General features: G+C 53.3%; 2 protein-coding genes across 6 annotated transcripts in view; both read right to left on the bottom strand.

Moving 5' to 3' along the window:
* NLGN3 (neuroligin 3) overlaps positions 1-2,073 on the bottom strand; it is a 26,763-nt gene extending 24,690 nt beyond the window's left edge. Inside the window, exon 1 of the mRNA XM_030304686.2 lies at positions 2,062-2,073. The gene's annotated coding sequence lies outside the window, so the exon portion shown is untranslated. The remainder of the gene's footprint in view (positions 1-2,061) is intronic.
* MED12 (mediator complex subunit 12) overlaps positions 1-23,210 on the bottom strand; it is a 23,649-nt gene extending 439 nt beyond the window's left edge. The window contains exons 1-44 of one of the 5 annotated variants that reach the window (XM_030304684.1): positions 22,918-23,209; positions 22,283-22,387; positions 21,883-22,074; positions 21,587-21,746; positions 20,402-20,583; positions 20,104-20,214; positions 19,726-19,980; positions 19,216-19,362; positions 18,733-18,832; positions 18,472-18,608; positions 18,121-18,252; positions 17,157-17,283; positions 16,471-16,700; positions 15,932-16,012; positions 15,628-15,798; positions 15,280-15,424; positions 15,063-15,113; positions 14,615-14,733; positions 14,266-14,409; positions 13,623-13,786; positions 13,314-13,445; positions 12,664-12,891; positions 12,344-12,488; positions 12,051-12,171; positions 11,567-11,668; positions 11,348-11,461; positions 10,920-11,095; positions 10,557-10,736; positions 8,994-9,065; positions 8,405-8,538; positions 8,081-8,242; positions 7,451-7,562; positions 7,214-7,303; positions 6,620-6,729; positions 6,296-6,431; positions 5,866-6,027; positions 4,227-4,601; positions 3,847-3,997; positions 3,495-3,691; positions 3,243-3,320; positions 2,936-3,153; positions 778-1,000; positions 345-479; positions 67-148 (exon numbers count right to left, since the gene is read on the bottom strand). In XM_030304684.1, the coding sequence (XP_030160544.1) occupies positions 67-148; positions 345-479; positions 778-1,000; positions 2,936-3,153; positions 3,243-3,320; positions 3,495-3,691; positions 3,847-3,997; positions 4,227-4,601; positions 5,866-6,027; positions 6,296-6,431; positions 6,620-6,729; positions 7,214-7,303; positions 7,451-7,562; positions 8,081-8,242; positions 8,405-8,538; positions 8,994-9,065; positions 10,557-10,736; positions 10,920-11,095; positions 11,348-11,461; positions 11,567-11,668; positions 12,051-12,171; positions 12,344-12,488; positions 12,664-12,891; positions 13,314-13,445; positions 13,623-13,786; positions 14,266-14,409; positions 14,615-14,733; positions 15,063-15,113; positions 15,280-15,424; positions 15,628-15,798; positions 15,932-16,012; positions 16,471-16,700; positions 17,157-17,283; positions 18,121-18,252; positions 18,472-18,608; positions 18,733-18,832; positions 19,216-19,362; positions 19,726-19,980; positions 20,104-20,214; positions 20,402-20,583; positions 21,587-21,746; positions 21,883-22,074; positions 22,283-22,387; positions 22,918-23,016 (6,487 nt within the window). In that variant the 5' untranslated portion in view covers positions 23,017-23,209. Of the gene's footprint in view, positions 1-66; positions 149-344; positions 480-633; positions 1,001-2,935; positions 3,154-3,242; positions 3,321-3,485; positions 3,692-3,846; positions 3,998-4,226; positions 4,602-5,865; positions 6,028-6,295; positions 6,432-6,619; positions 6,730-7,213; positions 7,304-7,450; positions 7,563-8,080; positions 8,243-8,404; positions 8,539-8,993; positions 9,066-10,556; positions 10,737-10,919; positions 11,096-11,347; positions 11,462-11,566; positions 11,669-12,050; positions 12,172-12,343; positions 12,489-12,663; positions 12,892-13,313; positions 13,446-13,622; positions 13,787-14,265; positions 14,410-14,614; positions 14,734-15,062; positions 15,114-15,279; positions 15,425-15,627; positions 15,799-15,931; positions 16,013-16,470; positions 16,701-17,156; positions 17,284-18,120; positions 18,253-18,471; positions 18,609-18,732; positions 18,833-19,215; positions 19,363-19,725; positions 19,981-20,103; positions 20,215-20,401; positions 20,584-21,586; positions 21,747-21,882; positions 22,075-22,282; positions 22,388-22,917 lie in introns of those variants that run through there. The other 4 variants (XM_030304683.1, XM_030304678.1, XM_030304679.1 and 1 more) reach the window with 4 other exon arrangements.

The following is a 23,210-nucleotide window of genomic DNA, read 5'->3' as shown; positions in this document are numbered from 1 at the left end:
CCTCCCCCCCTCCCCCCCATTCAGTCCCCTGGGGGGGGCACTCTTCGGGGAGGAAAGCAGGCTTACTGGAGAGCTGTTGTTGGAGTTGCCTGACCAAAGCTGCTGTCTGTTGCTGTTGCTGTGTCTGCTGAAGCCCCTGGCGCTGGAACTGAGGAGGAAACGAGGAGTGGAAGATTGAACTTGAACTTTCTGTGTCCTTCCCCATCTCCTGACCCCCTTTTTGGAGCACTAGGCCTTTGTCTCCCACCTCTAACCCTCTGAACACTGTTCCCATCCCAGTTCACTGGCTGTGTGCCCAACCTGGGCAGCTGTCCCTGAGCCAGGGGTCGTAGTCCAGCAGCTACCTGGGGCTGGGACTGGGGCTGGGGCTGGGGAGGGGCCGCCTGCTGCTGCTGCTGCTGTTGTTGCTGTTGCTGCTGCTGTTGCTGCTGCTGCTGCTGTTGCTGCTGCTGCTGCTGCTGCTGCTGTTGCTGCTGCTGCTGTGAAGACAAGAGATACATCTAAGGGGAGCAAAGGAGCTGAGCCCCAGAAGCGGCAGCAGGGAGGGGACCCGGGGCCACTGCCCTCCCTCCTCCCACCAGACAACTCCCAAATCTCTCCCACCAGGAACCCCGGAAAACAGAAGGGGGAGGGGAGGAAAGCAACTCCTTAGGCCCCTGCCGCTTGCCACAGCCACTCTGCCAGAAGGAATGACCTGGAGGGGCTTGACCTGGAGGCGCTTGCGGCCTCTTCCCCTCCTGAGGCTATTAGGGCCCAGCTGCCATCCCAGGGCCTTACCCGCAGGATCTGCTGCTGCTGCTGCTGCCGGATGTGGTACTGCTGCTGCTGCTGCTGCTGCTGCTGCTGCTGTTGTTGCTGCTGCTGCTGCTGCTGCTGTTGCTGTTGCTGCTGCTGCTCAGGCAGGATGGAAGCCGATCGGACGCCAGCCTGGACGCCCTGCGCGCCCAGCGGTGTCATGGTACCTATCATGGGTGTCTGCTGCAGGGTCTGGTGTGAAAACCTGCAAAGACCAGTGGTCCAAAGGTCAAGGCACTGGAGGGGGGTAGGGACATAGGAGTAGAAGTAGAAGTCCTGGAACGGAAAGAAACATCAACAAGTCATTTCATTCATTTCTCCTGTCACTAACCAGAAGGACCCCTTGGGTTCGGACAGAATTCGAGGTTGGGGAATAAGGGGCAAAGACAACACCCCATTTTAGTGCCTCATAACCTCCACAGTTAAGAATCTTCCAATCCTGTTTTAGCTGTTTTTCTCTTACAGAAACAAAAACCGGCCTCAGCATAGGATAGGCATTCTATAAACACCCACTGAGGTGGTTTCTGTTGCTGTTGATGGTGGTCCACCAATAACGTTCCAGACTATGAAACATATGAGTTCTACCGTTCTCATGCCTTCCCATGTACATCACTGCAACAGGCTACCTACCGGCTGGGCCCCCTTGTCTCTGGTCTTCCTTTGCCTTCCCTATGCATCCTATCCCTGCATCCTATGTCAATCTGTCAACACACCAACATACCATATGGCTTTCCTGATCAAAAGAGCTCTTGGTGGGACTGTGTCTCAAGTCTGTATCGGGCACCCAAGGCCCCATACCAGCCTGCCCATCCCTGGCCTGTCTCCTGATACTGCCCCAGCATGAATTTTACACTCTATCCGAGCTCTTCTTCCTATCCTCCCAGCCACCCCCCTCACTCTGGTTCCTATGTCTCTGTTCATGCTATGTCCTCTACCTGGACTCCACTTCCCGATCCTCCACTCAACAAATCCAAATCACAGCGATCCGTCAAAAGCCAACTCAAGGGGAGCTTGGGTGGCTCAGTCGGTCCAGCATCTGACTTTGGCTTAGGTCGTGATCTCATGGCTCGTGAGTTTGAGCCCCGCTGCTTGGGATTCTCTCTCTTCCCCTCTCTCTCCCCCTCCCCTGCTCTCTCTCTCAAAAAGAAATAAACTAAAAAACAAAAAAAGGCCAACTCAGATCTAACCCCCTTCGTGAAACTCTCTGATGACTCAGGCCCACGATGCCATGATCTCATACCTTCTCTGAATTCCCATGTACTTCACAGCACACGACTGCGCACCTGATTATATCTCTCCTCATCGTGTTTTTAAAATGTTTTTCCGTGTCTCATCTTCCCAGCTAGACTAAAAATTCCCTGTGGTGAGGGACTTTGTATTTTCTAAAATCTCTACTCACCTTACCCCATCCCAGAGCAGTGCTGGCCACACTGGCCACACAGCGGGCAGCTGACACATATCAAGTATTTATTTATTTATTTTTGAAAAAGAGAGAGAGAGAGAGAGAAGACAAGCAGGGGAGGGGCAGAGAGAGAGGGACACAGAGAATCTGAAGCAGGCTCTAGGCTCTGAGCTTTCAGCACAGACCCCAACACGGGGCTCGAACTCACAAACCGTAAGATCATGACCTGAGCTGAAGTCAGATGCTTAACCTACTGAGCCACCCAGGCGCCCCAATTGATACTTCTAAATTAAAGGACTTTTCCTCCAGTCCACTCCCCAGCATTCTAAATCCTAAGCTGCAAAGCCTCAAGACATAATTCCCATGTCTTAACTAAGGCGTGAGGAGCATTCAGCATGGTAGGAGGGCTGGTTGGCTAGCCTGTTCCAGTGTGGAACTGCTCTACTACTGGCTTGATGACTCCTTACCACACAGTACATCTAAGAACCCAGGATCTTTCCTCATCATAGTTGTGTGAATGATTTCCCCTCTCTGGGCCTTGAAGAAATATCGGGCAAGCGGATGTGAGACTATTGGTCAGCAGGGTCCCTTCCAGCTCCAGCATTTCGCGGCCAGGTAAGTGTTCTTCGCCTTTCTGAATGTTCTGACTAGTCCCGTCACCTCCTGGCATGGGTTTTCCCATTTCAGATGCTCCCTGTCATCTCAGTGTGTCTCCATGGCCCCCACTGCCCTGGGTACCTTTGAGTGGAGGTCAGCCCGTGTCCGTAGGTTGGGGCCTGCTGGTGCACATAGCCACTGGGCCGCTGTTGCAGGTGGCGAGTAGGATCTACAAGAGTAGGATTGGTAGAAGGGTGGGTGCTCTGATAAGGCTGGCTGGAGTAGCTGGGGGGCACCATGGTACCTGCGGGGCCTGCGTGTTGCTGCAATCCCACATGAGAAACATAAGGAGTATAGCCCTGCAGAGAAGGACAGAGGGGGTCAGGGCCAAGAGTGTGCACAGCAGCCTGCCTTAAGGCCCCTGGCTCATCACCCTCTGTGCCCTCACCTGGGAGGTCTGCAAACCGTAGGAAGAGCTGGGAGTCATCTGATGGACAGATGATTGTCCCAACATCCCCTGACTCTGCTAAAAGGAAAAAGGAGACAAACTCAAACTCAGGAAATGCTTTCCGCCATCTCGTTTCTCCTATCTCCCACTCTGCAAGTCCTTGTGAAGATCCCATGTGTGTCCTCAGTCCCGTGACCCTCAAAAGCCCCTCTCCCTGACGGCCCTCCCTACTGCCCCTCTCACTATCTTTGCCTGGAGCTGTTGGCGAAGGCGCTGTCCTTGGGGCACCGCGGGCTGCTGCTGTCGGTAGACAGATGTCTTGTAGGAGGAGGGTTCTAGTCCCATGACTCCAGTCATGGCCGTGGGCATCACTCCCGGGTAAGGTGGTCGGGTTGACAGCTTCTGCATTGGTAATCGCACGGGGCGGTATGGGTCCACACGAGGGCCACCTGGAAAGGGGAGTTGGCTGATCTCTCTAGGCTCCTCATCCTCCTTCATCCCCTGCTCGGTGTCCAGGTCATCCACAGATCCTCACAGATGTGGCATCTTCCCTCAGGCAGGAGGAACATTTGGGTAACCCTCCGTCCTAGGGGCTGGCACTCACCTGCCGGCAGCGGCTGGTTCTGGGTGTACAGGCCTATGGAGCCCTGCCTGTAGCTAAGGTGGGATATGGATCCAGGGTTCGCATGGTGCAGGAGGTCTGGAGGCACTGTCACACCATACGGGCCACTCCTTCCTGGGCCCATTCCATAGTCCTGTGTGAACAGCAGAGGACAAGGGTGAGTGGACCGCAGCGGGGTGGGGTGGGGTAAGGGGTATCCGGGGTCAAGAGGAGCTAGACCCATGTGGCTAATCTTCTTAATTCCAATGGCACCTCATCCCCACCTCCCTACTCCCGCCCCCAGGAATCAGAAACTGTACAGAATCACGGAGAGAGGGGGGCTGTGGAAGAAGCATAACAGGGGAGTGGGGGGCCGTGCTAACCTCTGTCTTGGCGGCTGGCTGGCTGCGTTTCTTGCCCTTGGTGGACTTCTTCTTGCGTTCCTCAGTACTAGGTGGAGCGGCCCCAGGTTTGTCAGTTTTGGGGGGCTCTGGAGCCTTTTTCTCAGGCTCGAGCAGGGTGGGAGCAGGGGGCTCCTCATCTTCCGGTGGCAGTGGCAGTGGTTCCAGGTAATAGGCACGGGGCCGGGGCCTCAGATGCGTGTGGTAGAGCAGCAAGCGCTGCTGTTCCTCTCCTCGGGCTACTCGCCGGTCGACCCGGACTGTTCCAAACCAGCCCCAAGAGAGTGGCGCTGATGGCTTCAAGCCTTCAAAAAGATCCCAGGGAGAGATCTTTTGTTTGGTGGAAACCTGTAGACCCTGCTCCAGAAAATGAGAAACAGTGAGCTGCTGAGACCTGGAAAACAGAAGATAGACCTTGAGGACTGGTAAGAGAGGGGGAAATGTCTGTTGGCAGCAAAAGAAGAAAAAAGTCAGGGGTAGATTCAGGGGAGGTGGTGAGAGAAAAGACAGCCGGACACGGATATATATACATATACCAGCACACATGCACACTCATGGGGAAGACAGAGAGGAGGGGAGAGGGCGATGGGCAGGGGCAACAGAGACAGACACCGACACTCAGAGGAAGACATGGTCAGAAACAGGAAGGTGGTGAGAGACTAAAGACAGGCAAAGACAGAAGTAGAGACAGGGAGACAGAGAAAAACAGGAAGAGAGAGACAAAAAGGTGAGTGAAGAGACACAGAGAAAAGCAAAGTGAGAATCAGGCAGAGAGAGAGAGAGAGAGAGAGAGGGAGGAAGAGAGAGAGAGGAGAGAGACTCAGAAAGACAGATGGGCCGGGAAAAGAAATGAAGACAATGTATATATGACTGGGTTGGACTGTAGATTTCAGACTCTGCATCCTCCTTCCCCTCTCTCTCTCTGCTCTCCACAATGATTATGGTTACTCAACAAATACTGCAACTGACAGAGGGTACAGAGAAAGTTGTGCAGAGATGGGTGGGTAGGGGCAGAGGAGTGCAGGGATAAAACAGATATGGCAGTTGGCCAGATGGGCGGGGTACAGGCAAGGGTGGAGGCGGCCAGGAGGCAGGTGGGGCAGAGGAAAGAGGAAGACAGGGTGCTGGGAAATGGGTGGTACGTCAAAAGGTGGGTGGGGATGGTGGGCAGAGGTGAAGGGAGAGACTGAGGAAAGAGGATGAGACTCCCAAGATGGGGAGCAGAAATGTACAAAAAGTTCAGTGATCATGGGACGCCTGGATGGCCCAATCAGTTAAGTGTCTGACTCTTGACTTCAGCTCACGTCATGATCTCACAGCTGGTGAGTTTGAGCCCCGCATTGGGCTCTGCGTTGACAGTATGGAGCCTGCTTGGGATTCTCTGTCTCCCTGTCTCTCTGCCCCTCCCTGCTCACACATACCCTCTCTCAAAAAAATAAAGAAACATTAAAAAAGAAATTGAGTGATAAGCTGAACACCCCTGAGATGGCTCCCACCAGCAGAGCCCAATGGATTCCCTGGCCTGATGAGCCTGTCGCAGCCACAAGGTTAATGCAGGGAAAGTTCTTGCCCAGAGGGGGAAAAAGGCTAGGTGTGGGGATGGGAGGAAAATGGAACGTGCCTCCTTCTTGAAGATGGAATCGAAGCCGGCAATCTTGTTGCCCTTGGTGTCAATAAGGGAGCCTTGTGGCTCACATGTGATGACATCTCGGGTCTGCTTGGGCAGTGGCAGCAGCTGGCGAACTTTTTCCAGACTGTCCGACTGGCGCTCCCCCAACTCTTTCTGTGGGCAGAGAAAGATGGGATGAGAGCTCAAGGACATGGAAAAAGAGGTATTAGAAGTCTCTGGGGAGAGCCCAGAACCTGGCAGGAAAAAGACACAGAGCAAACCGTCGCCATACAAATACCAACGAGAAAGCAGATGTCAAAGGGGAGGGTGGGCGGCTCTGGCCAGGACGAAGTCCCTGAGGCTACTCGACACCCCCAGAGTCAGGGGACAGGGAGCCCAGATCCCAGTCCCCTCAAGCCTCGCCCTGGCCTCCTCTACTCACCCGCAGCTTCTTCACCAGGTTCATGTAGGCACGTTTGTTTTCCTCCATGCTGCCTTGAGAGATGCTAGACATGTCCGCAGCCAGGGTCCCATTGATGAGCACGCTCAGCATGTCCAACACGGTGGTGAAGAGCTCGCTGTGATGAGAAGTCAGGGAGAAAACCCGAGAAGGAGAGAAGCTAAGACACAGACCAGGGCCTCAGGGTGGGACGCGAGTGGGGACACCTACACGGATCGCAGCGGGTCGGCGGGTCGTGCACCTGGGGTGGGGGAAGGGAGTTCCTCTCGGGTAAAAAACTGAAAGGAGGGGGTGGGGATGCTTTACTTGTTGGACTGCATGTCGACAGTGCCGCTGATGATGATCTCCAGGAGCAGCACAGCCCACTCCGTGGTCTGCTGGGTGCTGCGCTGCACCGTGTCAAACATGCCCCCCACCTGCCAGGGCCACAAGTCAGTCAGATGGCTCAGGGGCAAAGGCTAGCATTCAGGGAAAGCTTACATTAGAACCTGGCTTGGTTGCGACTTAGGACACATTAGGCCATGGTCCAGCTGTAGTTATGATTTGTTACGTGATTTCAGGCCAATGACTCAGTTCTTGACACCTCTGGGCCTCGGTTTCCTGACTTCTAAAATGATGGGAGCTGGACGAAAGGATGTCCAGAATCCCATTCAGCGTTCCACAGTGGGTTTCTAGGGCTTAGTATCCAGAATCTGGGACACCGAGGCAGGGTCCCTGTAAGGATCCAGTCCCTCAACCACTTTTAGGTCCTGCATCCTTAGGAGGGACAAGTTAATACTTGAAGACCCAGAAGAACTTGGGCCCTCCATCTCTGTGCCCACCCTCCCCCAGGCAGGGGGCTTCTTTGCGGTGTAATTCTAGTGCTACCCGCTTCTTTCTTGTCCCCGGCTGCCTTCTCACCAGGTTGAGCCGCAGCTTGAGCGCCTCGTGCATTAGCTGCTTTGGTTTGCAGTCATCTAAGTACTGGTCATCTCGCCAATTATTCACAATCTGAGACAGAAACAAGGATAACACAGGGCTCAGGGATCTTCTCGCTTCCATCCCCAAACACCCAAGGCATTGATGAGAAAGTATCGAAGGTTCCTGGTGTACCTTCTCTGCCCTCCCACCCAGCTCTGCAGTCCCAGAGACCTGTACCTGGTGCACCTGGCTGTAGAGGGAGGTGAGGAGTCCCTCACGCTGCTCATCTTGCCCTTTCAGACATGTCAGCACCAGGGATAAGAAGGGCTGCTGGCTCAACAGGGACATGCTGGAGAAGGGAGGAAAAGAAAAAGAACGGGGGGCACCTGGGTGGCTCAGTTGGTTAAGTGCCTGATTTTGGTTCAGGTCATGATCTCTCGGTTCGTGAGTTCGAGTCCCATGTGGGGCTCTGTGCCGACAGCTCGAAGCCTGGAGCCTGCTTCGGATTCTGTGTCTCCCTCTCTCTCTCTCTGCCCCTCCCCTGCTCACGCTCTGTCTGTCTCTCTAGAAAATAAATAAACATTAAAAAAAAAAAAGAAAAAGAAAAAGAAAAAGAGAGAGAAAGAAAAAGAACGGGACCATGGGATAGAAGTCAGGAAACTTCCAACCCTATCACTCCAAGCCCCAAACTCCACTCTCCTAAGTTCTAGCCTCTTGCTCAACCATGCCCACCTCCTACCCTCTGGTTTTCCACTCTTCTGTGGTTTTTATTCCCACCCCTCTGTCCCAACTCCTCACAACTTTTCTTCTGCCCTGGGCCTGCCTCCTCTCCTGTCTACCCCTCAATTCCAGTCCCCTCTGCTTTACCTCTTCTGCTTTTGGCGATCACGTTCTTTGCGGGAAGAGGACCCCAGATGCTGACCCTTCTCCAATTCCTCCCCAGCAGCCTTTAACACATGCCCCTGGACTGAGGTGGGCAGTTTGGCAATGAGGGGGGCCACCAGCCATACACCGGAGCGCTCGAGAGAGCTAGAAGACAGACAGAGTACACAGGGTTCCAGAGGAGTCAGGCAAGGGATGGGACATTCCATCTTTGAGGGACATGCCTAGTAGCTCCATGAGGCTGAAATAATTTACGCTACCGGAACAAAAACCCATACGGGGAGGGTTCCTAACACGTTTCTACCCAACCTGAGCACAGGCTTGGTCTTGCTGCTGCTAGGCATGTTGCTTGCAGTGTTTCCAGAAGACGACCCTGTCTCTGCCGACTGTTGGAAAACCTCGATTGTGGCCTTAGCGATGTTCTCTAAGAGGGAGTTCATCTCCTGGGGAGGGTAAAAGGCACAGGGGTGCTAAATAGTGACTGGGGGTGAATGGAAAACAGATGGTAGGAGGGATAGGAAGTGAGGGCAGAGAAAGGCATCAGGAGGGTAACAGGAGGGTAGAGACACAACTCTGCTGGGAGCTGTGCCCTTCGGCACCTCCGTATTTCTCCAATTAACCACTGTCTATTCCTTGTATGCCTCCTTACCGTTGTGACCACAGAAACCGCCTCCACCACCGCCTCCGCCATCAACCTTCCCCCACAGCTCAGAGCCCCAACCCTCCCAACCCATTTCCCTATTCATCGGCCCCATGTGTCAGCCATCTTCCCACACTCTCTTATGTCTCCCAGCTCAAGAACCCAAGGGCAGGACACAGGTTCTTCTATGGTAGCCCACCTCCCTGGCACATGGAGCTGGACATGAGCATGGGAAAGAGGGTGCCGGGCACCACTCACATTGTTAGGGGTCTGCTTGATCATCAGCTGCAGTTCCAAGGAAGACTGGCGCATGGTCCACTGGTCCAAGTTCTGTGACAGAGACACCACCCCCACACTAAGTCACCACTGACACCCCCAGCTATTATCACCCCGAGGCCAGTTCCTGATCTCTCATAACCTTGAGACACATATGCCTACGAGTCTGAAAGGAACCTCTGCGTCCCAGTCTTTGGGAAAGACTGCACCGAAATGATCCAAGATGGTTGAAAACCCTATCCTATTTCAATTTGTTTTATGTTTGTATTTTATTTTATTTTTTTCAACGTTTATTTATTTTTGGGACAGAGAGAGACAGAGCATGAACGGGGGAGGGGCAGAGAGAGAGGGAGACACAGAATCGGAAATAGGCTCCAGGCTCCGAGCCATCAGCCCAGAGCCTGACGCGGGGCTCGAACTCACAGACCGCGAGATCGTGACCTGGCTGAAGTCGGACGCTTAACCGACTGCGCCACCCAGGCGCCCCTGTATTTTATTTTTGAGAGAGAGAGAGACAGAGCATGAGTGGGGGAGGGGCAGAGAGAGAGGGAGACACAGAATCTGAAGCAGGTTCCAGGCTCTCAGTTGTGGGCACAGAGTCCCACGCAGGGCTCGAACCCATGAGTCGCGAGATCATGACCTGAGCTGAAGTCGGATGTTTAACCAACGGAGCCACCCAGGCGCCCCGAAAATCCTATCCTATTTCAAAAGCGGTTCGAGAAAGGCTTCACATCTCTCTCCAGTCTCCTGTTCCAGAGCCTCACATTCCTTAGCATCAGGAAGTTCTGCCTAACGCTTGCCCTAAATCCTTGAAAGTTGAAGCCTGCTTCTCCTGTTTTAAACCAGCTGCTCAAAGTCCTTTACAGACCCGAAGGCTACTGTGAGTTAATCTCTCTTTGACATTATCTCCTCTGGGCTGAAAAGACCTCATTCCTTTAGCTCTTCCTACCTAATGGCTTTACTTTCCCACCCCCCAGTTACCTACATGTCTGAAGCAGTACGGCGAGGCAGAAAGGGCACAGGGACACCTGGGTTCCCATGCTGAGTCTCAACTTACTAGTGTGGGACCTTGGGCAAACTATTTAACCTCTTCAAGCCTCGGTCTGTCCCCTCATTGGTCAAACACAGCTACTCCTACCTACTTTACAGGGTTGTATGAATTAAACGAGAAAATGTGCACAGAGGGCTGAGCATGATACTCGGCACGAAGCAGACAGTAACTGGGAGCTATTCAGTAGTACTCGTGTTAGTTACCGAGCTGCCAGATGAGTGAGGCCCAAAACTAGGCTTCCCAGATGTCATGCCTCCCACTGATAAGCTATGGTCCCACTCCAGGTAGCTGTGCCCTCACCCGACAGTTTACTCCAGAGTCTAAGCCATACGAGCTTGACTTCTAAACCCATGTCGGGGCTCACCACCTTTTGCCCACATCCTTGTTCACCTTCCTACTTGACTCCTTCCCTCTTTTTCTCTCAGGGTTCCCATTGTTTCACCCCAGGCCCGGGCCCCACTGCTTCCTCTAAGACCCCCATCACCTTGGCCTACCTGGAGAATTCGCTTAATGCGTTGCCGCTGAGGGTTTTCCCCATCCTCGTTGTCCAGTAATCGATGTGGGTAGCAGATGAGCTGCATGAGGCGCTGAGCCTGGGCGCTACTCAACACCGGGTCTTGTAGGTCATTGCTGTCTTCACACAGTGATTTAAGGCAACGTTCTCCTACCCATTCCTGAAGAAGCTGATAATCAGGGGACTGGGGCAACCAGTGAGTGGGGTAAGGAGTAAGGGGGGGAATGGGCTGGGGTTTGGTGAGGGACACGACGTATGGCAGGAAGGTGGCATGATGGTGGCTGGAAACAGGACTATATTGTATCAAGGCACTTAGGAGGTATGGGGGGAAGGTGAGACTGACCTGTTGGCAGATGCTGCGTAGCACGTACTTGGCATAGACATCCAGACTGGCTGTCTCCACAGAGATGTTGCGGCCACCCTGCCTCCGACCGCCACTGCCCCCTCCTCCCTCCTCCTCTGGAAGTTCTTCTGTTCCTCCTGTCACAGTGAAGCCTGAGCCCTTCAGTTCCGCATCCCCTGTGGTTCACGGGCAGGAGATAGGGAGGGCAGAGTAAGATCTGAACACGGTGTAGAGACCCACCCCGAACCCACAGAAGCAGCAACTCCCCAAATCCTGCCCTACAGGACAGAAATATACTTCCCTCCCTCCTCGCCTCCCCCAAAGGGCAGAGAGACCACCTTCAGGAGAGAGAAAGACTGTCCTTTGTAGTTTAGCTGGCACTCCACCCTACACACACTTCTGGCACCACTCCCTTCCTACCCCCATACCAAGTACAAACACAGCCTTGAGAACAGCAAACACAGCTCCATCCACTATGCGGTTCTGGGAGGCAGCCAGCAGGTGGCGGTCACAGGAGGACCGGATTCCTACGGTAGGCTTGTCTGCGGAGGGAGCTCAAATCAGGGGAAGCAAAAGTAGAAATGGCAGGGGGTGGGGTAGCCGAGCTTTCTATTGCCCTGCCGCCAACTCAGATCCGGGTCACTTACTCCCATCTGACTGGCAAGGATTGAGTTGAGGTGTCTTGAAAAGGTGGAGGAGGATGCGGCAGGTAAGCCGAGCCCCCGGCTCAGAGTCCTGTTCGCTGCAAGCTAAAAAAAGGAAAACAGAGCCAATTGGACAGGGTGAAGGCAGACCGTAAGTGGTTTTGTGGGCGGTGAGGGCCTGAGAGGGAAGATGAGGTCACGCAAAAGGAGAAATAACCAGATAATGCTGGAGGAGAGGTAGAGAGGTGAACTGTCTTGCAGTATAAGGGGAGTACCTCGCAAGGTCAAAAAAAAAAAAAAAAAACTGGAAAGATCAGGGCAGCTGACACCGGGTTAGAAAGAGGCCGCTCCCAGCCTGAGACACACCACAGGACTGGCCTCTGGTGAAAGCAGGGAGCCCCGCACCAAACAACGAGAAACGGGGCCATCGAATGCATAGTAAAACTCGGGGTCCAGAAATTCTAGGGGTTACGGATTGGCAGTTCACCAGCATTAAGGAGTGAAGGGATGGCAGCACAGCGAATCAGATCCTCGAGGAGTAAACACTGGCGAGCGATGAGGATGGCGACAAAGGTAGCCAGGGAGTCGTGAAAAGACAGGTCACTAACCTGGAGGAAAAAGCAGATGGACACCCCGGACTCAGTGTGCAGACAGGGCGCCAACTCAAAATGGTACGCCTCCACTCGATAGCTCTGCCCCCCTACTACCTTGATTACTGTGACCGGTCCCCTGCCCTGGTAACAGTTCTGTGCCCCAGCAGGACCCCGGCCCAAGTCTCACATCCACATTGCAGAGAAGGTCGTTGAAACCACAAGTGCCATTGTTAGAGGAGCAGCACAGGGCCTTAAGAACTCCTAGCCATTCGGCACTCAGTGACTTGCAATAGCCAGTCAGCTCCGCACACAGGATTGCGATGTCATTCACCCTGGGGAGAAGTACAAATGCCCTCAGGAAAGCCCTTGTTCCACAAAACCTCAGACTCACTAACTTTCCATCGCCACCCCAGCAATAACCAAGGTTGCAGTACCTCCCAGGCATCTCATCCCTCCCAATATCAGGCAGGAGCACGGTGCCCGTTCCTCACTCAGTACGCCCCATACCTATCGGGATCATGGTGCCCCACACAGACGTGCATAAGGGCATTGCAGACAAAGCTGTAGCGGTTAGCAGGGTTCTCACTAAGACTCTTGCCTAGCCCCGTGTATGTGAAGGTGTGAGCTGCAGGGTTCTCCAGAGTGTCGATCATGAACTCGGGCGCCCAGCGCATGTTGGATTCTGATGGCTCCACGTTGCAGTAGATAGTGTTCTTCACCTTGGAGCAGAAGTCGCTGCAGTGGGGGAGAGAAAGGAGATAGTAGTATCGAAGAGGATCTGGTGAGGTAGTGGGGATGGTCGGGAGAGGGGAGGAAAGAAAAAAAGTGAGGGACCAGCGACCTTGGGACAACAAAAAAGGAGATGGGACAAAGCAGATGGGTCAGGAAAGGGCCTCAGGGAGAGTAAGGCGCAGGGGCCTCTGCAGGCAGGGAGGAGGACTGTGGGCCCCGCAGAGATGGGCTGGAGGCCAGGCTGATAAGGAAGAGAAGGAGGCAGGCCTACTTTTAGGAACCAAGAACTTGTGGAGGACACAGTTCCCAAATGGCCCTGCAGGGACAGCAGGGTCCCGGGCTGTGCTCTGTTCCTGAGTTCAGTGGTAACAGAAAGGAGATGGGACAGGGTCCTGCTCTCCACTCTCACCTCCCACCTCTCTTACCTGAAGAGTTCCCCAAATTTGCTCTTTAAATGGCTACAGGAGGTGTACAGATCATAGAGATAAGCAAGGATACAGCGTTCTGCAGAGGAGCCATCTGACCGGTTCATCCCATGCTTCACTACACCACACAGCCTGTCACGAGGGAGCAAGGTCAGGAGGTTCAGCGGGTGGTGCGCACGGGCCAAGGCACAAAGGTCCCCACACATGGATGGGCTCAAGGCTCTTGGCAACCTTCTCGCCCTGTCCACCCAAACGGCATGCACTTCCCCACAGTGAGAGCCCCCCACGTTCTGCCGAAGCCCTGCTTACCCCTCAAAGACCTGTGCCATCTGGTCCTGGTTGAGGATAAGGCAGGCATGATAGTGCCGCAGGACAGCCACAATGCACAGGCACAGGCTGGTAGTGTAGCTGCCCACCAGATCCGAGGATTTGAGCAGCAGCTCGGCCTCAACTACGCTCAGTTCATTCAGCAGCTAGCAGAGTGAGTGTGGGGGGTGGGGGAGAGGAAAAAATGAGAAGAGGCCCTACATGGTATAGGTAACCCCTCCTTCCTGCTAGGACACTGCCAAGGCAGGCCTGGGCCCCTTCCTGCTGGAGTTGCCTCAGTCTAGAAGAGCTCTGTTGCCATATGCCACTGTCCTTTATTCTACTAACGACACAAGCCGCATCAATGATCTAACCAGTCTCTAGGATACAATTCTATGAACTCCGCAGTGGGAGAACAGTCTGTGCCCAACGCTCTAATCCATCTCCTAGGCCTCCCTGCGGATCACTTGAGCCTCTATTCCTGCCTTCTTAGCTCATATTCCACTTCACCTTCCAGCCCCCACCACGCTAGCCTTTCTGCCCCTCCAAGTAGCCCCAGGATACCGGCTTGAGCCTCTACTCCTGACCTGGTGGCCCTATCCGGCACAGACTCCTTCCTCCACCCCCGTCTCCCCCACTTCCCCACCTGAATGGCAAAGTCGATGAGGCCACTGATGCTGAGTGAATATTCCATGAGGTCGAAGATGAACTGCACATGCTGCACCAGAGGCAAGTGGTATGACATGCCAAGGGCAAAGCTCGTGATCTGCTCCAGAACATTCCGGGAGACCTGATAAGGGCAGTGTGAGTGAGACGGGAGTGGAGAGAGGTGGGAAGAACCAGGGAAGCAAGAAAGGATGGTGGTGGAAGGGGATGAGACCGGGAGGCTTAGCCTGCCAGCGGGGGGGGGGGGGGGGGGGACAAAAAGATAAGGAGAAAAGGAAAACAGGGCAGGACGCCAGAATGTGGGAAGGGGGCTGGACTTAGGCCCACACCTGAGCTGTGACCTGGTGTTGGTCATAATGTGAGAGGTGCTGGAACTTAGCAAAGATATCTTCAGCAGTGGGGAAGGCTTCAGGCCGGTTGCGCCTCCGCTTCTGCCCGTCCTCCCCACCTGAGGGGACAGTTGAAACGGACCAGTCAGGACAGGGAAGATAACTAGTTGACTGGGGGTAGGGAGGGGGGTATGGAGAGAAGGCTACAGGTGGGGGAGGGAGGGACAGGGGAAGGAAGGGAGGGAGGAAGGGTGTGAGGGAAGAAAGGAGAAGGGAAGGGAAGGGTCAAGGAGGGGTTGGGGGAGGGATAAAGGGAAGGGGACAGTGAAGCAAAGGTTTCGAGGACCACAGGCTACGTGGACCTTAGAGGCATACATACAGGGAGGTGCTAGGTCGAGGGAGGGAAGGGAGAGGGAGGGCGGGCAGTATGGGGCTTACTGTGAGGTACCTAAGAATGTCAGGTCTCCAGGATTCAGAGGCACAATAGGAGCAAGCTGGTCTGCAGAGGGGGGGAATGAGGGGGGAAGTTTCAAAAGGACTAGAGCTCTCAGGAGACTCTAAGAGACAGGACATTGGGATATGACTGGGGGTTCCCTGTGCTGGGGAAGGGGAGACTGACTAGGGCACTCTTTTGGGGAGAGCTGTTCAAGGAGCCTCAAACCCACCAGTTTCCGCTGTCCCCTTGCGGTTCAGAACCTTCAGGATATCCTTGGTTATTTTCTTGATGGCATGGCGGGCATCATCTCGCTGCTTTCCCACCCCAAACAGTACGACCAACCGCTGGTTGCACTCATGGCTGCATGACTCCTCCTGCATCCCAGCAGCACCGTCAGACTCCAGCATGGATCTCCTGCCCTCCTCTTAAAAGCATGCTCCATGCCCCTCAGCACCCCAGTGCTCCAGTCCTTCCCAGCACGCCACACCCTCAGGACCAGCTCCAACCCCTCGGCACACTGCTTGGACAGAAACCTGGGCTCAAAATGGATGGTCTCAAGGTGCTTGGGGAACGGTACCTGGGGGATGGGAAAGTGTGTGGCGTACTGCACGTGCCGCGGCTGGTCATAAAGAACCCCGAGGGTCCCTTCTATCTTCTCCTTGGGTGGGGGCTTCACCTCCTTCTCAACATCTGGTTTCTCAGGGGACGGACTGCCCTTCCCCTCACAGGGCATAGTAGGGGAGAACAACTAAGATAAGGCAAAAGGGCAGAACATTTAGAAGAAGAAAAGGGGGCAAGGGGCATAAAGAAACTCCCCAAAGAGGTGTAACAGGAGGACCTCAGGAGCTGAATTCTTCTACACAGGGATCTAACTAACTTACTGAGAAATCAGGTTTCTCCATGTCCTCAAAGAGCACACTGGAACCAGGGTCAATGTCCATAGATTCCGAGAGCCCTGGGTCCTGAGGGCACAGAATATAAGCAAGGTTGCTTTAGCCCCAAGGAGCTATTCCCCACCATCTAGAAAAGTTGACAGGTAAGTTGGAGAGAGGAGACCATGTTGGGAAAAGCAATGGCTCTGTGCTCAAGCTTTTGATGGGTCACATAAGCGCCATGGGCCATTGCCTTCAGCTTTAAAATGGGTGCAGGCGCCTGGGTAGCTCATTCAGTTAAGCTTCCGGCTTCGGCTCAGGTCATGATCTCGCGGCTCATGAGTTCATGAGTTCCAGCCCCGCGTCAGGCTCTGTGCTGACAGCTCAGAGCCTGGAGTCTGCTTCAGATTCTGTATGAGAGGGCTTTGCCAGCCCCAAAGCACTAAGCAAACACTACCCTCGCTATTAGGTAAGAGATTCGCAGAGGACGCTGGGAGCCAGATGGGAATGTCAGAAGAAACTGGCTAGCGCAGGCACAGCCCACTCACCTCCAGCTTGCTACTGCTGCTGCCCTCAGCCTCCTTGCGCTCGGAGTCATCAGCAGGGTCATCAAAGGGAGAGGGGGGCCGGGGACCAGGGGCTCCAAAGGCAAGGTCCCCTCGGGAGATGAGAGTGCAGGTATACATGTTGTGGGAGAAAACATCATGTCGAATCAGTTCACAGAACAGCAGTACCAAGTTAAAGAACTCCACTCGTTCACTCTCACTTCGGGGGTCCGCTGCAGGGAGGGAATGAGAAAAAAGGAATTGAGATCACAAGAGATGGGTAGCAAGGGAGAGAAACACACCTAAGGCACAGTGTTCCCAGAGTACCTGAGATAGGCAGGAGAAATTATCCCCCAAAAAAGAAATACCCCGAAACTGTTGAGGGACAGAGCACAGTTGGTTACCACCCCCTCCTGCCCCACACCCCATCTTGGAAAGGAATACAGTATCCTTGCTGCTATTTATATGTGAAAATGCTTCCATCGTATGTTCTTGTTTTTATTCTTCTCTTTATTTCTTTATTCCATTAAACTGTAAGATGATCAAACACTAGAATTATGTCCAAAAATCGTTCTGCATGAAGCCCAAGACAGAAATCTATACCAGAAGCCCTTAGTTATGCTTCCTGGTGACAGTGGCGGGTAAGTGGGTCTAGGCAGAGGTAACCAGAGAGTGGCAGGGGTCCATACTCAGCATGGGAGCCTGGGTATCCAGAAACTGCAGGAGGACATCCTGGAAAATGGGAGCACTAGGAGCCGAAAGGGAGCCAGAGGCAATGGAACCCTTCTCATCTGCAGCTTCTGATTCTCCACAACGCTGTAAGATGAGAGAACAAACCATAGCATTGCTTTTGACCCGGGTCTTTACTTCTCCACGTGTAATGCACGAACTACCACCTGTTTTGCCTCCACCCCAAGCTTTTTCACTCCCATCTCTGCTTTGACCTCCATTTTCATTCCTGCCTCCCAACTGAAGCTTTGACTGCTTCCCTAACTCTAGCACCAATCTACTCCTTTCTACTTTGGCCTTATGTCCTCAACTTTCCCTTTAGATTTCCTACCACTTCTTTATCCCACAACTTTATTTTTTTAATGTTTATGGATTTTTGAGAGAGAGAGAGACAGAGAGAGAGAGAAAGAAATGGTGCACAAGTGTGGGGGGGAGGGGCGGAGAGAGAGGGAGACAGGATCCGAAGCAGGCTGCCCGTTGACAGCAGAGAGCCCAATGTGGGGGCTCAAACTCACGAACCATGAGATCGTGACCTGAGCCACAGTTGGATGCTTAACCGACTGAGCCACCCAGGCGCCCCTATTCCCACATCTTTATTTTTTTTATTTTTTTTTCAACGTTTACTTATTTTTGGGACAGAGAGAGACAGAGCATGAACGGGGAAGGGGCAGAGAGAGAGGGAAACACAGAATCGGAAACAGGCTCCAGGCTCTGAGCCATCAGCCCAGAGCCCGACGCAGGGCTCAAACTCACGGACCGCGAGATCGTGACCTGGCTGAAGTCAGACGCTTAACCGACTGCGCCACCCAGGCGCCCCTATTCCCACATCTTTAACTTGGGTTCCACTACCAGCTCAGTTGGTCTCCAGCCCCAGTTGCCCCTGCCCCATCAGCCAATCGCATTCTCTTATCTCTGTCCCCTAACCTCAGCCTCAATCTCGGCCTGTCTCTTCTCCAGTAGCTTGGCGACCACCATAGCACGATGCCGACCAGAACGCTTGCAGCTGACAGCCCACTCACACAGTAATGATACTACGGCATCATCATCGGAAGAGATCTGGAGACCAAAAGGAGTTGGGGGTGAGTAAGGTAGGGCTGAGGATAAAGAACCAAGCTCCACTTTCTTCAAGACTGGGCCCCATCTTAACACCATCCTAGGCCCAGTAAGATAGTCTCTTCGGACATCCCTGGTCTTGGTGCCCCTCCATGTCTTCCCCTCATATATACTGCTGCTCTTGCAATGCTTTTTTCTCCTTCTGTTCCCCTTCTCGCTTACCTCATGCCCATCCTTGCTAGGTCCCAATCCAAAGATTCGGTTGCAAAGGGAGTCAAGAGAGTTGCTGAAGTCAGAGCGCTCAAAACTATGGCTGTCCAACACTTCCAAAGTATGGAGCACCCGTCCAATGGTGAAGCCTCAGGAGGAAAAGTGGTAAAGGGGCCTTAACTAGAGACCCGATGCATTCCAACTCTCAGATCTATATGTCCTTACCATTCTTTCCTCAAACATCCTTCTTTCTATCTGTCCTCTGGCACCCACCTGCAGTAGCTTCCTGGCACTTATCAAAAGACCAGCGAACCTCAACTGCCTGTCCTCGCTCCTTGATCTGCTGTTCAATCTCACGCAACTTTGCACGGACCTGCAACATGGAAAAGGAAGGCTTTAAAGATGCACCAAGGCATGCATAAGGCCAGGGCCCAGGCTAAGAGAATAGCACCAGACTCCGAGTCATTATTTCTTTTGTTTTTTTTTTAAGTTTATTTATTCTGAGAGAGTGTGCGTTTGTGAGTGGGGGAGGGGTGCAGAGAGAGAGAGGGAGAGAGAGAATCGCAAGTAGAATCCCATTTGTGCTGATAGCGCAGAGCCCGACGCAGGGCTTGATCTCACAAACCATGAGACCATGACCTAAGCCCAGATCAACAGTCAGACACTTAACAGACTGAGCCACCCAGGCACCCCCAAGTCACTACTGCTGAAAGAGCAATTCACCTTCACATCCCAATCCAGGGGTACCAAGCTTACCTGCTGAGTAAAGGCACTGTTGCCCTCTGGCATGGGCAGGTTGGAGGGGGCAATAGGCAGGTGGTCAAGTGGTGAGCCAGTCTTAATGCGGCTATCAGTCAGTGAGTAGTGCCAAACCAAGGCACTAGGACAACACAGGAGGATGGTCTGCCAGACAGGAACAGCTAAGTTAAACTCAGTTACCATGTCTGTGTCTCCAGAATCCCATTATAAGAGCCAACCCTTAGGTTTCAGATCCAATGTTATTCTGAGCCCTGAGAGTAGTACCACTCCATCTCTGAGCCCCTCCCCTCATCCACTCTCCTAAAAGGCTTTGGGCCTACTATTTCATCCCGGGAAGAAACTAACTGAAAAGGAACCAGCACCCCATGAATGAAAAGCAGCAATCCCCACGCAAGTACCCGGTGCCTGCTTTCACCTCCAATTTAGAATCCCCCTGTTCTCCAGGACAAACACCCAAATCTTCTCAGAATGCTTCTCCCTACTTCCTTGGGCCCACCCAGTACCTACCTGAAGGATACAGCTGAGGCCAAAAACCAGGGGCCGGTGCTGAGGGCACATCAGCAGGTCACTAAAGGGTGTAGAGGGTGTGCTGCTAGTTGGGGGCTGAGGAGTGGGGGTGGTGGGCAGTGTGCTTGTCGACTGAGCAGACATAACGTGGGAGGAGTGACTGCTCACACCGTCCAGTTGCAAGGCCAGTCTCCGGGTACAGAAGTAGGCAAGGCGGCGGGAGAGGTATGCAGACTGAACAAATTCCCCCGAGTACTGTGAAGACATGCCGATCAAAACCCCTAGTTCTCCCCACGGGACATGGCACTCACATTTTATTCCTCCTCCTCCAAGCCTCCCTAGACGCCCCCACCCCACCCCGCAAATCCCAGGCCTTACTCGAAGCAGCAGGGGCAGCAGAAGTTTAAGCAACTCATCTTCTCCTGGGCGGATTTTCTCAAAACACTCAAGTACCCAGGTCAGGAACTCATGTCTGTCCAGCATTCCATCCTATGGATGCAAGGGGTGGGAAGAGTATCCATGTACCCAGGGACTGTTAGAGCTAAGGCAGATAAAGTAAATGAAAGGAGGAAAAGAACCATGGCTGGGGCAAACTGGCAGGCAGATTCCATCCTACACTGGCAGAATGTGAGGCCAGGCTCCACCAAGGGCTTGCACGACATGCCCTTCTTCCTACCTGAAACATGAACATGGCCAGCTTCTCGTTGTAGTCCCACTGACGGATTGCCACCTCTACATCATGGGGCAAGGGCCCTATAGTGGAACCACAGCCCCCACTGCCTGCAGGCCCTGGCCGGTAGTATTCAGCCATCTTTTGCAGCTGCTCCCATAAGTACTTGGTGATGATCTGAGTCCACTCTAGGAGAAAGATGGGAAAAGGGCTATTTTATACCCTCTCTCCCCTTAGGACATCTTCTGTCTCCCCTACCCCCCAGCACCCACGCCCCCAATTACCATACTTCTAAAATCGTATTCATCATCTTAGGCTCTGGTCGAATGCCACCTTCCTAAAGCCTTCCCAGGTGTCCCCAGAAGAAAGTAATCTTTCTGGGGCACCTGGGTGACTCAGTTGGTTAAGCATCCGAGTCTTGGTTTCGGCTCAGGCCGTGATCTCGCAGTTCGTGAGTTCCAGCCCTATGCTGGGCTCCAAGCTGACAGCGCAGAGCCTGCTTGGGATTCTCTCTCTCCTTCTCTCTCTGCCCTTCCCCTGCTCACTCTCTCTGTCTCTCTCTCAAAATAAATAAACTTAAAAAAATTTTAAGTAATCTTTCTGTCCACTGAAGTCTCAAAAAACCTTCTGCTTTCTCTTTTGACACTTAAATATATATACTGTATATATACATACACACACACTTCCTACATATGATTATGTGACTCACACATATGCCTTACCATTCTTACCCGATTATAAGCATCCTAAGGGCAGGAATAAGGTACCGGTCACCTTGATAGCCCAGTACATGCACACAGTGGATAGTCAAGATACCCAATGTTTACCGGGTGAATGCAAGATACAGCAGAAGCAAGGAAAACAGGGGCGCCTGGGTGGCTCAGTCGGTTAAGTGTCCGACTCCTGATTTCAGCTCAGGTCATGATCTCACAATTCATGGGACCAAGCCCCACGTCGGGCTTGTGCTCACAGCACAAAGCCTGCTTGGGATTCTCTTTTTCCCTCTCTCTTTGCCCCTCCCCCGCTCATGTGCGTGCTCTCTCTAAAAATAAATAAACTTACAAAATAGTAAAAAAAAAAAAAAAAAAAAAAAGAAACAAGAAATACAGAGGAGGAAGGGGAATGATTCCAAGCATCTATCACTCCTTGATGCGATAGGTGGTGGGACCCCTGGTATTAGGAGTTACTCACCCATGAAGGGGTCAATGACATGTCTCTTCTTAACCTTGGTCTCACTGATTGCTGCATAGTAGGCACAGGTCATCTTAATGAGCCAGGCAGCCCGCATCACAGGCACTGTGTATTTGGCTAAGTACCCAAACACTTCTTCCTTTTTACTGAAAATGGGGACCTGGATGGACATCGCAAATAGTGAGACCTCTATTACCTCCACAAGCTGGCACCCACATAGCTTAATCTGAGAATAGGATGGTACTTCGTACCCATGCTCCTAACCTTGGCCTGAAGAAGACAAAACAGTACCTCACCTTTTTGGCTAGTTGTGTGAGTGGCTTGGTGCCAGCCAGGTCAGTGAACCAGGTGTTAATGGCACTCTGTGATCGTGCAGTCACTAGCCAGAAGTTGTCCTTTTGGTTCACTTGGGGCTTCCTGCGACCAGTGTCGGGGAGGGTGTTACAGCGTAACTTCTCTGCAATGATGCTGCTGAAGTTGGAACTGATCTGAGGGAATAAAAGTATACGTCAGGGTGGGAAAGAAGGGGCAGAGGGGTGGTCATGTCTTTGATGGGCAAATGCCAATGTGGCAGCATTAGGTTACGAAGGAAACCTCAGCCATTTAGGTCATCCCTTCAGGTCTTCCTAACCCAGGGCCTTTGCTCCCTCTCAGATTCTTCCAGCCTTTTCCCCCAGCCTGGCAGGGTTGTCTCACCTTGGCAGGATTGAAGTTGACGTTCTTGGCACTGCCATGTTCATCCCCAGAGACGGCAGGCTGGTTATTGAAACCTTGTTTTACATTCAAGGCCGTCAGTTCATCCTGAGGCAGGAAAACGTCATTTTAGCTTTTTTTCCCCCTTGGGGGTGGTGGTGGTGGGAGAGGAGGGCAGGAGAAGAGAAGGGAACAACGAGGGAAAAAAGGTAGGAGGAGGATTCTGAGTAGAACAGATTGTTATTTAAAGCTAGGCCCTTATATTCATTTGGACCCCACCCTCACCCCCACAGCCACTAAGATTTCCAATCACCCAGCGCTCTCTCAACATCACTCTTCCTTGCGAGCTTGCGAGCAGCTGCAGCTCACCAAGCTGCCTCAGACAACTTTCTGAGGTGTGTGTGTGTGGAAGGGGGCGCCTCCAGCGTGGCCCCTACATCATTCCCTGTTCACACCCGGGAACCCACCCCCACCACCCAGGTCGCACTCTCCCACACCAGCCCACTTTACTCTTACCCCTTTTGGGACTTTGGCTCTCACCAAACCGCCCCGCCCCCCCCTTCCCCAAACCATCAACGCTTCCTCTTATGCCGATCGCTTGCCTCAGGCCCCTCCAGAGCCCCGATTTTTGAACGCACCTCCTTCTGTTTGGGATCTTGAGGGTACACATCGGGAGGCCCCAGCCGCGGCCGCTTCAGGGGCCGGTGTTCGTAGCTCAAGATCCCGAAGGCCGCCATCTTGCCCAGCCCGTAGCGCCAGAGGCGCCAGCCGGGGCCCGCGGACGGGGGAGGGGGAGAGGGAACAGAAAAGGGGGGCGGCGGTTGGGAGGACGGCAGCCGAGAGACAACAGGGGGCACGTTAGAAACTCTCGATCGTTGCCGGAAACTACCGAGGGGAACCGAGGGACGCCGGGAACCGTCGGACAATACCG

This window comes from Lynx canadensis, chromosome X (assembly GCF_007474595.2).
Source record: "Lynx canadensis isolate LIC74 chromosome X, mLynCan4.pri.v2, whole genome shotgun sequence".
NCBI classification, from domain to species: Eukaryota; Metazoa; Chordata; class Mammalia; order Carnivora; family Felidae; genus Lynx; species Lynx canadensis.
The sequence above is the reverse complement of the archived record's forward strand: the minus strand, read 5'-3'. Positions and strand labels throughout refer to the sequence as shown.